Consider the following 16,260-nt stretch of genomic DNA (forward strand, 5'->3'; position numbering starts at 1 on the left):
GTAATGCTAAGGTAACAAGTAAAACTGTGAACATTTCATTTCTCCGAATAACTCCCGCTAGTTATTCTTTTAAGTTACGTACGTAGTTTTTAAAGATCTTTATTCCCCTCTCAAATATTGAATCCAGGGGTCTTTCTCTTAGTTAGGGCAAGTTCCCAACGTGTATTTTCAACTCAAAAATTTAAAACGTTCTTTAAGGGCTTTCTACAGGGGGACAAATTTTGGTTTCACCGTCCCTACTAGAAATAGGGACTGGAAAGACGTACCAAGGGGGAACAGAAGTGTTGCCACTTCTCTGGCCACTTGTGAAATCGGGTAACCAGGAAGACAGAGAGAACACCGAAGAACAACGCACATTCAGATTTTGATACAGCTGCAAGTGGCCACAAAAGTGGCCACACTTCTGTTCTATCTGGGTACAACTTACCGTAGCATATAAAAAGTTAAATGTAAGAGTCTTTCATGCATATGCATGAGCCTTGACGTAAATGCTTCCAAAGCCTGTCCCACCTGGGTATGCACGTATATGTGTCCATACTTGAGGTAAAAAATTTACTTTATTGATTCCAAATTTCGGTAATATTGTTGCGAAAACGGCCAAGGTTCATAAAGCTTTCCTTGGCATTATTAGTTTCAAAATCAAAGATAAACAATGAACTTCAAGGGACATATCCATAAATAAGTATCATTTCGACACCTGTGCTTATGCATTTGTTTTTCATTTCCCTGCGTTTTTTCACTGTATCATTTCGAATCAATTTGAAACTGACATGAAAACTAATTGGTGCGATACTCCTCAAAATCCAGTTAATTGCTAAATTTCAAAAAACAAAGTGCCGTAGAGTAAAATAACCGGCATGTCTTTCTTGAATTATATAGGAATTTTCCAGAATCATCCATTTCTGAAATATATAGACGCGCGTAATATACAGCCACTCTTCTATAGATTACTTTCGTACAACCGGCCTGATCGATCATCTTTATTGCCAAGTTTTCTTGTGATCAACGTGAATTCAATCTTACTCAATTGTTCTCGTAGTGTCTCATCATATATATATATATCTATATCTTCCCTATTAAGCACGACTATTACAGGTGAAAGTGACCACTTTTAGAAAGAGATCAAGATCATTTGTAGAAGAAAAAGAGACAAGAAAAGGAGTAACATAAAAACAGGACCATACTGAAGAAAGAAGGAAAATGCATAACATCAAAATTTGCGTAATTGGAGACGGTGCAGTCGGTAAGACTTGTCTGTTAATATCCTACACTACGAACACGTTCCCACAAGATTATGTCCCTACTGTATTCGATAATTATTCGACCACTGTCTCTTTAACAAACCCATATACCAATATTTCAACAGATAGTAACAGTAATGCTAGTAGTTCAGAAAATAAAGAACTGTTTAAATTGAATCTATGGGATACAGCAGGTCAAGAAGAATATGACCGGTTAAGGCCGTTATCATATCCGCAGACGAGTGTATTCCTAGTTTGCTTTTCCGTAGCAGAGCCATCAAGTTTTGAAAACGTTTTTGAGAAATGGATTCCTGAATTGAAACAAAGTGCAAATATTGAGAACTCTCAATTATATTTAAATTTCGGGAAATTACCAATTTTATTGGTTGGTACGAAATCTGATTTAAGGGATGATGAAAGTACTCAAGATAAACTACAAGAATCTGGTTCTGATTTTATTTCTTTGGATCAAATCAACGAACGGGTAAAGAAAGCTGGTTTGTTAGGTTATGTTGAATGTTCAGCTGCTACTCAATCTGGTATTAGAGAAGTATTTGAAAAAGCAATTGAGTTAGTGGTATTTGCTCCTGAACATTGGGCAGATGAAAAAGAAAGGAAACAGCAGGAAACAGAAAGAGTAAAAGTGGAGGCAGAGAAGAAGCAGAAAGCAAAAGAAGAGCAAGCAAGACTGAGGAAGAACAAGGAAATAAAGGAGGCTAGGAATCTAAAACTTAAGAAACCTAAGGAAGTGCGTTCGTCTAGTTCAGAACCTGATAAACGACTCTCGAAAAGCCGATCAAAAGATACTGCAAATAAATCTCAAAGTAAATCAAACACAAGTATAAAAACCTCAAAAAAGAAGAAATCGAAAGGAGATTGTGTTATACTATGAAACTTATTCTCGATCCCCTCCATAAATATCGCAATATAATATACCATATCGGTTTATGCATGCTTTAGAACAAAAATGCCGGATTGTCATTTCATTATCATCGAAACAAAAACAAAAATCGCTAATCGATACCTCAAAACGCAATTACATATTTAATATTCACAAAATTCTCGCCCACTAAACAGCATCTGCTAAGGTCAGTTTGCTTCATTCTACTTCAAATTATGAGACAACGAAAAAGCTACTCCATACACGAAAATTCATAGATTTTTTTCTTCGATATAATTTTGTAAATATTGAGTTCATATACGAACGTTACAAATATACTTGTATCAATATTTATCCTATTTAACGTGCCGCCTACATAAACAGAACAAATAACAAATGATAATACCAACAGACTTAAAGGAGCAAGTTATGATGCAACTCTCTTTATCGAGTAGCTCATGTGAAGGGGTTAAAAAGAGGATAAATAAGTGCTTTTAAGTGAATGAACTATTATTAACGATGAATTAGGTGCGACGTTATTGTTTAGTTACTATGTAATTTCTATAAGAAAAATATCGAATAGATGCGGAACATCACTAGACTACTTCTTCTTCTTCTTATTCAGGTTTTGTTTCGGTTTCTGCTTCTGCTTCTGATTCTGCCTTTGTTTCTCTGTTTTAGCTTTACTTTCTTTAGAGGAACTAAACTCCGACGAAGCAGAAGATGCAGTTTCTTTTTTTAACGCATTTCTTTTCATGGCCATTTGCTTCTCTAATTCTAATATTTTCTTTTCAGTATTATCAAATAATTCCTTTTGTAATTCTTCATTATCAAATTCTTTACGAGAAAACTTAACAATTGAACAATCAGAAATATATTTCACTTTCTCATCTTTCAAATTAATTTCTTCTAGTTCTGGTGTCATCAATGAATATAATAAACTTTGTGCACCCCTATTAGCACTCTTTGTGAATAACCATAATAAAGGATATAAGATGATCGAATAGAGGAAAATCAATACTAAAACGGATCCATTACTTATCACACGACGTAAACTTGACGATCTCATAGTACCTGGTTGAACCATTGAAACCGTCACATTCTTCCCCGTTCTTTCGACACCTTCCTTTTGTTTAGTCTTAATATCATTTATGATTCTCCTTTGTAATTCCATCATACATAAACCAAGCTGTAATTTACTACTAGAGAAGAACTTCAATGGTCTATCATATTTAGCAGATTGCCAAAGTGGATCGGTGACATTAATTTCACCGAATACCTGTAACCAACAAGTAGTAACAATAATTCTAACATCACGATCTGGAGGTTGAGCTTTAAAACTTGGTTGTAACAAATTCAACAAATGGAACACTCCCACAAAATTAGTAGCCATTTGTAATTCCAATCCATCTTCTGATGACCGTCTTGTAGGACGAGAAACAATCGGCAACCCCCATGGTTCCATATCTCCTGACATGACGATGACACCATCCAATCTCCTCGGAGGAGAATTATTCAACCAATTAGTTGCAAATTTCCGGACTTCCCAAAGATTATTCAAATCACATTGTTCCATAAAGATCAATTCATTCCCAGTCTTATCTCTCAAATCTTCACACCATTCAGTAGACCATTCATCCACTTCTCTAGTTAAGATAATCAATTGAGCACCCAATTGAGCCATTTGCAATACAACGGATGTCCCCATTCCTTGAGATGTGGCACCGGTTACTATGTAGACTTTCCCATGCAATTTTCTTTCCCATGTATTAGATGGACCACGAGACCAATATTTGATGGCACTAGCCCCTAGGACGTACGGTAATGCCCTTTTGATGGGTTCATAGTATGGGATCTTGTCGGTTCCCTCAAATAGCGCTGTTCCAATAATGTTCAACGGCATTGCTTATGAGTGTTTGATAGTTCTCGTATGTGACACTAATATATATATTATATACTTGATTTGAAGTTGATATTATGACTTCTCATGAGGATGAGATCATTTATAGTGTGAAGGTTTTCCTCATTGTCTATGGACTTTATGTTAGTATGTTCTGTCAAACGCGTAAAGTTACGCGTCGCACACACCCAGCTTGTATTGCCACACAAATTTGTACTGTAGATTTCAACCATTAAATAAGACGAAAACAAGTAGAGGTATCTGCAATAATTATTCATGTACTATATAAATAACACATACATATTCTATATGTTTGAAGACTTACTTAGCAGTACACTATACAAGATATGTGGATATCATCCCCTTTCTTCTTATATACACAGACTACCAAAATTCGATACTGTTATTCGAACTCGAACTATCTTATCTGTAAGTCAACCAAAATGATGAGAACAGATAGCCATTGCTATGTCTTACTTAATTACACTATATAACTTAAAATGGAAAAGAAACTATTGTGTCAGACGCCTTAACGTTAGTATGTATGTATGTACCATATATTACACAGCATAACTCAGGTGTTACCCTCTGGCGGTCACATGTCAAGAAAATTTTTCCGGCAAAAGTATGAAAAATCTGAAAAATCTGAAAATTCAACTTATCTATTATCTCATCTCATCTCATCACATCACATCTCATCTCACCGCTCAAATAATACTACGCACGTATGTACTACATACTATTGCAGTAAAGTAATGTTATGTCAGTCTTTTATATAACATAAAGTTTGTAGTACCCTACGACAATCAAATTTTTACGGGTCACAGTCTTTAAGTAAGAAGACTACCTCGAGGAATATCATAATACCAAAAAATATGGACGAACAATTGATTTTCACCACAACGAATGCTGGCACCATCACGAACATTCATTCCGGAGAACAATCCAATTTAAGACAATGTACAGTCGGCTCACCCAACAGTGCTGTTCAAGTAGGTCATAAATATTTATTCGTGGCTCAAGAAGGTAAGGCATTGATTAACGTTTATAACATTTCTGGACCTCATAAGAGAGAATCCGTGGAACAAAGATTACCTCTACCTGAAATTGTTAAATGTCTTGAAGTAGTTGAAAACAATAATAGTAATGCAGCAGTAGCAGATTTCGATTTACCATACTTACTTTTGGCATCCACAGAATCAGGGAAATTATATATTTGGGAACTAAATTCAGGAATCCTATTGAATGTGAAGCCAATGGCTCATTACCAATCCATTACTAAAATTAAATCTATAATGAATGGGAAATATGTTATTACCTCTGGTAACGATGCAAGAGTTATTATTTGGCAAACAATGGATTTGATTGAACAAGATGACCCCAAACCTATTTGTATCTTGCATGATCATTCTTTACCTGTCACTGATTTCCAAGTTTCTTTAACTCATGGTGATTTTTTGTCAAATTCTGGGTTGATATTATTCACCGCCTCTCAAGATTCTACGGTGAGATGTTATGATTTAAGATTGATCGCTACAGAAAATAACAAAAAGAAGAGAAGAAAAGTTAATAATTCCACTGATACTGAAGGACAACAACAACAACAACAAAATGATGATTTAAGTCAACCGCGTTTAATTGCTACATTTTCATTACCATTCCCAATCAATTCATTATGTCTTGATCCAGCTGATAGAGCCATGTATTTAGGTACCAATAATGGATGTTTTGCATTGGATCTATTTTACAAATTGAAAAATAATAGAATTGTAAATCTTTTACAATTAAATAATGAAGATAACAAATCTAAAATTTATTCATTGGTAGAAAGAATTCCACACGGTATACCACAAGATAGTAATTCATTATATGCCATTGGTCAATTATTATGCGACAAAGTTTCCTCATCTCATGTTACAGCATTGAAATCATCGATGGATGGTACATTATTAGCTATTGGTGATTCTATGGGGAAGATCTCTATCACCGAAATTTATTCCAAACAAATCTTGAAAACCTTACAACCTTTAACAAGTGGCCAAATATCAAATGGTCCCGTTATGAATTTACTTATTGAAACACAATTTAATGACACGAAGAATCAATTAATTGGTATCATTTCCTCCTCTTCCAAATCTTCGTCTGGTTCGTCAACACAAAATAGTATGAAAATACCAACGTTACAAAGAATCATATATGATAAGGAGAAATTAGGTCAATTACATGATATTTGGTTCCAAACAGGGGAGCCAATTGGAAGCAACAACATGACGATGCAGAGTAAGATAATAACGCCATTGAATGATTTCAATGGGTATTTAAATAATATAAAATCTCAAGAACTTATATTCCAAAAGCAACAAGAACAAGGGTCTACTGAAATTAAGACAATTCGAGAACAGACCATTACATCGATAAACCCAAAGCAAGATACTACTACTGCTAACAAGGATAAAGAGATTGCCGAGTTGAAGAAGAACATAGCGACGTTGACAAGTGCATATAAGGATCTACGTGACATGCATGAAAAATTATATGAAGAACATGAAAAACTGGCAAAATAGCAATGTAATATTTAATAGATAAATCCATTTATACTTTTACGTACACTCATATATATACATATATATACTCACATCTTCATCTTCATCTCCATTGCACTCATAATCATTATATAAGAAGAACTGAGTTGAATTGAATTGAAATTTGGCCGTTATCAATGACTAATTTTTCTTTCGAAAATACGTAATATTCGGGCCCTTGTGCGGGGGGTTCTGAGCAAACCGGGCCTAAAACAGGAAACTGTACCGTAGAGAATGGGAATTATGACGAACTGCAACATCTGACTGTTTAGATAATTAAGATATCTTGATAAGAAAAGGATCTAACGTAAAACCTATGTTTGATCAAATAACTTTCACATATTTCTCATATATCTAATCAGAAAATATTTGCTGGTAATAACATCAGATTGCCTTACTTATACAGTACAACCTTCACTTTTGTTGATCGATTTTCTTTGACGTTTTTTCCTTGAAGGGGCATACACCATTAATAAACATTAACAAAGACTCAAAACCGATTATACACAAAGTTGATATTTAACTCACAAACCAAAGATAATTAATTGAACCAAATTCATAGCAGGAAAAAAAATGTCCTCTCTAACAAGATTGTTACAAGAAAAACGAAAAAATGACACTACAATCACAACAAACAACACTCCCACTGTCATTCATGAAAGTCTGCCCCAAAATCCACCATCTTTTGGTCATTCTTTAGTACGAGCCACTTCAAAAACCATTGACATATCTCATAATAGAGCTACCCCCAATATCACAACAAGTGTTACAACTGTAACACCAATAGAATCAGAAGATGATGGTGACTCCTCCACTACACCAGGCTCTTCCATGGGTGCGAAACATGATGGATTCTCCTCTAGTTTCTTAACTGCAAATTTTGCTCATACAGCTAATTTACATAGAAATCATCGTAATCAACAGCAGCATCACCCTACAAATGCCTCTCCAAGTAGTTTTTCAACAAATGAAATCTCATCTTCACCTTATACAAATGATTCTTTCAACATAAGAGGTAATTCAAGAAGATCTTCATCAAATATTCATCAATTACATTCAGGTGGAATCAAAAATAATATTCCATCTCTGTCATCAAGTATCCCATACGCTGTACCCAATTCAAACAGTAATAATAATAATGATACAAATAATAACAATGGTACAGGTAGTAGCGCAAACTCCTCATTATCATCTTCATGGTTAGATGCGTATGGTACATCGATGCCAAATAATATATCTGCAATCGATTCAAATATTATTACTTCCCCTGTGGTAAATTCTGTGGAACCAAGGTTCATAATCTCAAAGCAAAAACTTCAAAAAGCAGCTCAAGAAAATAGTACTTTCCATACTCAAAATAATTCTGTATCAAGATCAAGTTCATTTTCTTCACAATTAGGTAACTTATTCTTCTCCAAAAGTTCAAAAGATTTTCAAAATTCATATAACACAACAAATGTTACAACCAATAATCATCATCATCACTCTCCTATTTCGAATAATTATGGAAATTCAACCGCCTCCATCCCAAATATAACAAAAGGGTTTAATGTAAGTACAAATACATCAACATCAACAATCAATACAACCACCATCCCTAAACCAATAAGGGCAAGACAATCAAGTATATATTCAGCTTCACGACAACAACAACAACAGCACGTATCTACATCATTTAATAATGAACATTTTTATGGTTCACCAAATTCAATTCATGAACATAATCCACCAAGTCAAAGCGTACCAAGATCACATAATTCATCCATCGCTGACTTGAGAAGATTTTTCAAAAAATCATCATCAAGTTCATCTACCTCTTTCCAGAATTCCATAAACATGAATCAACAACAATTCAGCTCCTCTCCACTACAACCGTCAAACAATATACCTGTCGCTTCAACCAATTCAATGACATCAAATAAATCAACAACTTTATCATCCTCGGCGAATTCTTATAGCAACAATGACACAATATATTCAAATTCAAATGGCACAACTCCATTACCCTTCTCTAAGCGATACATTAAAACAGGTGATGATTTAGGTGCAGGTGCTGGTGGTTCAGTGAAATTATTTAAAAGATTAATTGATAAAAAAATATTCGCAGTGAAAGAATTTAGATCCAAATTTGAAAATGAATCCAAGAGAGATTACGTGAAAAAAATTACATCTGAATATTGTATCGGAACCACTTTAAATCATCCAAATATTATTTCCACTATCGAGATCATTTACGAAAATGAAAGGATTTTGCAAGTTATGGAATATTGTGATTATGATTTGTTTGCAATCGTAATGAGTAATAAAATGTCATATGAAGAAATTTGTTGTTGCTTTAAACAAATACTTACGGGGGTTCAATATTTGCATAGTATCGGATTAGCTCATCGTGATTTGAAATTAGATAATTGTGTCATTAATTCTCAAGGGATTGTGAAATTAATTGATTTTGGTGCCGCTGTCGTTTTTTCATACCCATTCTCTAAATCATTAGTAGAAGCGAGTGGAATTGTTGGGAGTGACCCATATTTAGCACCAGAAGTTTGTATTTTCACAAAATATGATCCAAGACCCGTCGATATTTGGTCTTCAGCAATTATATTCGCATGTATGATACTGAAAAAATTCCCATGGAAAATACCGAAACTAAGAGATAATTCATTTAAATTGTTTTGTTCCGGTCGTGATTGTGATTCATTAAGTGCTTTAGTAACAAGAGCTCCAAATCCACCTTCTTATGATACATCAATGACAGAAATACCGGAGGAAAACATTCCTCTTCTCATTCACAATCGCATTCGCATGCCACTTCTAATAATGTATCTGATCCAAATAACCCACATATTGGTCCCCAAAGATTATTACATTCATTACCTGAAGAAACGCACTATATCATTGGAAGAATGATTGATTTAGCACCAGCATGTAGGGCCAATATCGATGAAATTATGGATGATGATTGGATCCAAAGTATAGAAATGTGTCACATGGTTGAAGAGGAAGAAGAAGGAGAAGGAGAAGAAGATGGACTAAAATATAAAATCATTCATGGTTCAGATCACGCTCATACTCAAGTAGATCAAAGTGAAGCTCATATTGCCGGATTAGAAAAGAAGAAAGCTAAACAAAATAACCAATCTGCCACTACGAAGAATGCAGCTGTTGCTAACAAGCATATATCATAAAAAAATGTGGTAAATGATAAAAAAAGTCATATATTTAAAGAACGGGTCACAAATAGTACTAAGGCGTTGTTGTATATTGCAACTCAATATAATGTAATATAATATAATATAATATATATGCATTGTAATTAATATTAATATATTAAGTTATTCAAATACTAATTTCCTTTTTAATTCTTCAAAGGCTACTTCCCATTTCGTTCTTTGTCTAATTTCACTAAAGAAATCTTGTATTATTTTCGAAGTTTCAGAAAAACAGGCGCTATAACATTCACGCGAAAGAGCAAATACATTCGATAGATACCAATTGTAATTGATAAAGTTAACTTAAATGGTTAAAATGCAATACCAAGGTTAGATTAAAACCAACCACTCAATTTCTTTTCCAATTCACGTTTACAAGACAACATTTTGAGATTATGTCAAGTCCCGCCAAAAATGTATTAGTTAAATTAATAGTGGGGGCAGGTCAAGCAGCTCCATCACCCCCGGTTGGACCAGCTTTAGGTTCCAAAGGTATCAAAGCCATGGATTTTTGTAAAGAATTTAATGCAAGATCAGCGAATTATAAACCTGGTGTACCGATTCCTGTGTTAATTACTATAAAACCTGATAGATCTTTCCAATTTGAAATGAAATCTCCACCTACTGGCTATCTCTTGTTAAAAGCTATTGGGAAGGAGAAGGGTCATGGACAACCTGATATTAGAAATAAGGATAGGATTATTGGTGAATTATCGTTGAAACATATTTATGAAATTGCAAAGATAAAACAGACTGATGAAAGACACGCTTTATTGGAGACTAAGGGGATAGTAACGTCTATAATCGGTGTGGCAAAAAGTATGGGAATTAAAGTTATCCCTTGAAATGAGATGAAGATACGTTTGGACGTTAAAAAAAAAATTAAACTTAACATTCTGTGGCCTGTAAATAAGAAAAGAAAAGGATCGAGAGGGAAGGTAGGTATACATCACTTTAAGTAAGTAAGTTATGGTAGAAATGTATTGTGTACTGAATATAGAAATATTAAAATATAATAAGATAATGATTGAAAGTGAATAGAAAAAAAGAGATAAAAAAAAAAGTATTCTACTATTTAAATAAGTAGAAGTATGGGGCAACGAATGACGTAAGATTAAAAATTAAATGTGGAAGAAGATGACAAAATACGACATTCATATGTATAAGATGCAATTTCGAAAATTAGTATTTCTTAAATCTTTTTTTATTCTTTTTCTGTTTTCTACGGTTACTATTATTATTATTATTGTTATTATTATTATCATTAGTATTCTGTCTGGTAACTGATGATGATTTTGAATTGCTGTTACGTGCATTAGCTAAAAATTTCTTTCTAGTATTATTATTATTATTATTATTATTATTATTGGTGTTCTTCCCATTATTTTCATTGTTCGTATTTTTTTCTTTAATGGAATATCAATGACTTTATTTTTCGGTAAAGAATCTTTCAATGGTATAGCCCTTGGTGTTAATCTTGTATATACCAAATAATAAGCGTTTGGCTCAGTCAATAACTTTAATTCTGAAATTTTATTTATTAATTCATCATCATAAGTAGCCCAAGTCCCATCAGGTTGTCTACAATGAGCAATATAATGACCTGAAGATAAAGAACGTCCTTCATGAACCACCACACTTAATAATTGATATTTAGCAGGTAGAACCTTTTTGGATGATTCACAATATTCAGTGATATCCAAATACATTGGATATGATACAGCTTGTTTCATTTTGGATGAAGTACTACCGTTGAATCTAAATTTCTTCAAATGAACAACTAATGTTTCTGGTGCTCTCAAGATAGTACTACGTTTAATTGCGTTTGTTGTCTTGTTACATTTTTCACAAACGTACCCTTTGTCATTTTTATCCACTTTTAATAATTCTGGATTGAAGAAATCACGGATAGCTTTCTCGATGGTGTATTTTCTTGCTTTTGTTTGTTTTGGAATAATTTCTTGTGGTGATTGTGAGCGTGGAATAATAGCATTTGGTTGTTGTACATTTTTTCCATTCTCGGCAATGCCATTGTCGCTGTCTTCTTCAGCATCATTACCATCATCAGAATGATGATGATCACTTTGCACTTGTTCTTGTGATTGTTGTACATCTTTCGCTGGATTATTCCTCTTACCATTAAGATCTAATGATAAATCATAGAATTCTTGTTCTGTCTTAGATACTCCACCACAAGATTTACAAGTGACAGTTTGCTCTAAGAGTCCACCGAATATATCATAAATGATTGATTCAGTCATATTACGGCCAATAGGGACAGAATTTTCTTGTAATTTTGACATTAGTGACATGAAATATTCATGAGAATCTTCCTGATTGTATGGATTCATTGACCAATTAATGTCATCCAATCTTTCTATCAATTCATTTGGATTATAGTATGCAATGACTTTTTTATTACCCTTTTTATTTGATAACCACATTCTCCTAGTTGTTTCAGCTAATGTGTATGATACTGAGTTTGGGTCTATATTTTTATATTTCCCACGTAATATGTCGAATAAATAATGTTGAACTGCAGGGATATGTACCATGGCTTGAACAGCGGCATTTGTATAACAGGTGACACCATGATTTATGAGACCTTTTGGTCTCAAATTGGCAAATACAGGGCCCCAATTTTTAATTATATTTGATGGAATTATTGAACCTTCATCAGTGATTATTTCATTGAATTGATAGAAATCTTGTAAATTTGTTGCTGGAGTGGATTTACATTCTTTTTCTGATGGAGGTGTAGATAATGATTTTTTAGATGATGGAGTTTTATGCCTTAAAGTGTGTCCATCTTCTTCGTCACTGTCATCTTCATCTTCATCTTCATCTTCGACTCTGGATTCTTCAAGAATATTGTTCTGTTTTTTATCTTGAATAGAGTTCATGTATTGTTCATTTTCTTCTTGTAATTGAATCTTTTCAGAATCAGATATTGAATCTATTTCGAGATCTTCACTATCGTCGTCATCATCACTATCATTTTCGTCGATGGAAGCTTTAGTATTTTCGCCAATTTTAAAATCTTGATCAACAGAATCATCATCAGCATCATCATCATTGTCATTATCAGAAGTGGAATTGTCAGGGGACTCAGATTGAGAAGGTGATGATGATGTTGAGACAATAGTAGAAGCCGGTAAAGAAGCAGGAGATGAGGATGAAGAAATTTGAACGTTTAGATCTAGAGTCTTCTTCATTGAGGATGATCCATCATCATCATTACTATTGAAATTGATATCAATTGGGATACCTAAATCTTCTTCTTCTTCTTCATTGCTTGAATTTTCTTGAGCTGATAATTCTGAAGAAATTTCTGAAGCTAACTGGTCAATTTTAGTAGGGTATTCTTTAGCTTCATAGTATACTTCATCTTTGGAGTCCGGAGGTGATGACTCATTGGATACATTATTATCAGTATTATTAGCAGTATTAGTTTGGATAACTTTAGATATGGAGTGTGGAGCATCGCTATTACTACTACTACTACTACTACTGGAATCATTATAAGCGTTATCTGAATCATCTTCTGATGCAGTGTCATTGAAGGTTACTGTACTTCTTTTAGAGTCAGGTAATGAAGTTGTAAGGTCGGATGCTGATGCTGATGTAGATGTAGATGAGGATGTGGTATATAAATGTAATGCTTCTGCCATTGATTTTGGTTTTACTTGTTCCTTCAATTTTTTATTATTGTTTCCACTCTTGCTTGTATTTGTATTGCCTTTGTTCTTTTTAGAAGTATCGATACTTGTATTTGTATGATTTTTTTTTGTACCGATCATTATATATGATGCCTTCTCAGTATTATTATTATTTTTAAAGTTTGAGGTTGAGGCAAAGGATGCTTCCTTGAATTGTAATGGATTATTCAATATTCTATCTACTAAAGGTTTCAGTGTTTCTCGAGAGTTCATAATATATTGTTTCTTAGTTAATATTAATTTTTCAATAATAATATCTCAATGAATTAACTTGATAAACTCTTGTTCGGCTGTTTATGCAATAAGAACAATGGAATCACTGAGCAATGAGTGCGAGAAACTTTTTTGATTTTTTTCCCTTTTTTTCCCTCTTTCTCAAATATATTGCAACTTAGAGGAGGTAATTTGGTAGACGCAATTCCAAGGTATTATTACGAAAGCTCTTAAGAATGGAGGGCTGTTTTTATTTTAATGTTACACTTTATTTTTTTCTGTAGACCATTAAATTTTGACATATATAATTCTACGTATGGTACGCTGTAGTGTTTTACGTAAGATCACTGCAGTTGGACTGAACTGAAAAAAAAATAAAAAATAAAAAAATATTCCGATGAGGCAAAATCAAAAATGCAAACACTCGTACATCCCTAATGAAGGGAGGGAGAGAGAGAGAGAGAGAGAGGACCCACTTTGTTTTCTAAGTAACGCCATCGACCTTTTTACCAAAAAAAAAAAAAAAATCCGTTACTCATCGTGCGGTTTTCGACAAAAAAATAAGTGAGGGTGTTCCGCGGTGTTCGGCGGTGTCACCTTCTGATAAAAAGGAAAAAGAAAGAAAATTTAATTCATCCTGCGAATGTTTCTGAGATCAATTGTTCGAAATGGGAAAAAAATTTTCTTTCTTTTTGTGTTTTGTTTCTCAGAGCATTACAGGGTAACAGAGAATAGCCGCCAAGAGCCCCCCCATTTGCTTTCCTAATTTGGCACACATTAGGGGTGGGCGGCTATTTCGTTTCCATTTCCATTTCTGTTAACACAACAATGCTATACACATACACATACACATACACATACACATACACATACATACAGCAGAGTCCTTCGTTAGAAACACCTTGCATTCCGAAGGGAACCCAAAGCTATCCCCAAGTTTGCCATCCTTGTAGAAGTGGGACCGCCATCTCTCTGTTTATTCACACAATATGAATAGGCAAAATGGCTCTCATCCTTTGGATTTGTGCAGATTATGTTAACACGTGTTTCTTCCAAAGACACATCCTCCTCTTGCTCAGCAACATTTACACTTGGTTCGCGGAAGGATGGCAAAGCCCATTCGTGCTCTGGTTCCAATTGCTCTCCACTATTGTCCCGATCTCTAGCTCTAGTAATACCACCAAATTCTATCAAATCTTTACTCCAATTGATAATACTATTTCGGTTTGTACCCATGTACAGTCCTTGGTCTTCAGTTAACTGAACTCGGAATTTTTGATTATCCAATTTGAAAGGTATTTGTAATTCATTAATCCTTTTGTAACCAAACCTACAATCTAATATTTCAATTGTAGCGCTATTCCTTTTCAAAACGAATAGATAATTACCATTATTACTATTAAATAATTGAACAGCCCCCTCTCTTGACGAAGAACTTCCTTTATATAGGGGAATTAAATAGTTCTGCCTTCTATCAATACTAAAAATTTCATTTTTATAACTGCCCGCAAATTGCATATTCCTCCCTAACGGTAATGAGTCACTAAAACATGAAATGATACTTTTCCGAGTTCGTAATTCAGTGGAAGTTCGAGTCCTAAAAATTGATATACTTTCTTTACGATCAAAGGAATACAATCCTACTTTATTCTTTTCAAATCCAACAAGAAATGTACTTAAACTATTCCGACCAATTTTCATAGCATAGGGAACTTCGTATTTTTCATTCTCTTCATTCATAACATTGTAATTCATAATAGAACTAACTTTATCATTAGAATCTTCACCTTCCGTATTAGTTAATCCATATAATTGGATGGGCATATTTCGAAGACCAAGTAATATACAATTATTAAATCCATTAGAGGTATTATCAGCATTGTCAAACAACGAATATAAAGGATGAACTTCACTACTAACTATGGATTGATTCTTGAAAAATCTAGTAAAAGGTACCATAACAGGTATTCCTTTTTTAATGGAAGCAAAATTCTCGTCTTCTTTTCCCTCTTCATTGTCCTCAGGTATCAAATACTGTCTAATACCATAATCATTATTAACGCTAACTAAAGAAGTCCCATCATAAGACCATCGAAGATCTTGACATATATTATCCCTTAATAACTTATCGTCAACATCATCAGTCTCATACATCGAGCGTCCTAATATGGGGAAATTATAATTCGGTACCTTTGACACTAACTTGGCCCATTCATCATCTTCTTTTGCCCAATTTTTCCTTAAATCTTTTTCTTGGAAAGTCGTACCAGTGTTACCTAATATTTCAATCCCGTTCTTAGTCTTTAAACCCATATTATTATATCCCCTGAACTAAAACAGATTAATTACTGATTGTACCGTAAGTTTCTACCCCTCCCGCCCAGGATACAATCTTTCTTCTTCCTTTAAATATTGATAATGACGTCCTTGTTTATTTTTTCTATAGTTCAAACACGCTACACACTACACGTTACATACGCGATGTTTTCGATGAGCAATAAATGAATCATTGAAAT

At 33.8% G+C, this 16,260-nt stretch overlaps 7 protein-coding genes across 7 annotated transcripts; 4 read left to right on the plus strand and 3 right to left on the minus strand.

Annotated features, from left to right (window-relative positions):
* Positions 1–1,200: 1,200 nt before the first annotated feature.
* RHO5 (Rho family GTPase RHO5) lies at positions 1,201–2,133 on the plus strand (the record flags this gene model as incomplete). The annotated part of the gene is made up of 1 exon (XM_003670849.1): positions 1,201–2,133. The coding sequence occupies one exon, from the start codon at positions 1,201–1,203 to the stop codon at positions 2,131–2,133; it is 933 nt and encodes a 310-aa protein (XP_003670897.1).
* Positions 2,134–2,722: 589 nt separating this feature from the next.
* On the minus strand, positions 2,723–4,024 carry PBR1 (putative oxidoreductase; the record flags this gene model as incomplete). The annotated part of the gene is made up of 1 exon (XM_003670850.1): positions 2,723–4,024. One exon carries the CDS (start codon positions 4,022–4,024, stop codon positions 2,723–2,725), a length of 1,302 nt encoding a protein of 433 aa, XP_003670898.1.
* Positions 4,025–4,896: 872 nt separating this feature from the next.
* IPI3 (chromatin-binding/pre-rRNA-processing protein IPI3) lies at positions 4,897–6,585 on the plus strand (the record flags this gene model as incomplete). The annotated part of the gene is made up of 1 exon (XM_003670851.1): positions 4,897–6,585. One exon carries the CDS (start codon positions 4,897–4,899, stop codon positions 6,583–6,585), a length of 1,689 nt encoding a protein of 562 aa, XP_003670899.1.
* Positions 6,586–7,176: 591 nt separating this feature from the next.
* On the plus strand, positions 7,177–9,510 carry NPR1 (serine/threonine protein kinase NPR1; the record flags this gene model as incomplete). Its single annotated transcript, XM_003670852.1, has 1 exon — positions 7,177–9,510. One exon carries the CDS (start codon positions 7,177–7,179, stop codon positions 9,508–9,510), a length of 2,334 nt encoding a protein of 777 aa, XP_003670900.1.
* A 697-nt stretch (positions 9,511–10,207) lies between these two features.
* Positions 10,208–10,657, plus strand: MRPL19 (mitochondrial 54S ribosomal protein uL11m; the record flags this gene model as incomplete). The annotated part of the gene is made up of 1 exon (XM_003670853.1): positions 10,208–10,657. One exon carries the CDS (start codon positions 10,208–10,210, stop codon positions 10,655–10,657), a length of 450 nt encoding a protein of 149 aa, XP_003670901.1.
* A 474-nt stretch (positions 10,658–11,131) lies between these two features.
* Positions 11,132–13,744, minus strand: UBP10 (ubiquitin-specific protease UBP10; the record flags this gene model as incomplete). Its single annotated transcript, XM_003670854.1, has 1 exon — positions 11,132–13,744. One exon carries the CDS (start codon positions 13,742–13,744, stop codon positions 11,132–11,134), a length of 2,613 nt encoding a protein of 870 aa, XP_003670902.1.
* Positions 13,745–14,635: 891 nt separating this feature from the next.
* On the minus strand, positions 14,636–16,057 carry SWT21 (Swt21p; the record flags this gene model as incomplete). Its single annotated transcript, XM_003670855.1, has 1 exon — positions 14,636–16,057. One exon carries the CDS (start codon positions 16,055–16,057, stop codon positions 14,636–14,638), a length of 1,422 nt encoding a protein of 473 aa, XP_003670903.1.
* Positions 16,058–16,260: the final 203 nt, after the last annotated feature.

This window comes from Naumovozyma dairenensis, chromosome 6, assembly GCF_000227115.2.
Source record: "Naumovozyma dairenensis CBS 421 chromosome 6, complete genome".
Taxonomy (NCBI): Eukaryota; Fungi; Ascomycota; class Saccharomycetes; order Saccharomycetales; family Saccharomycetaceae; genus Naumovozyma; species Naumovozyma dairenensis.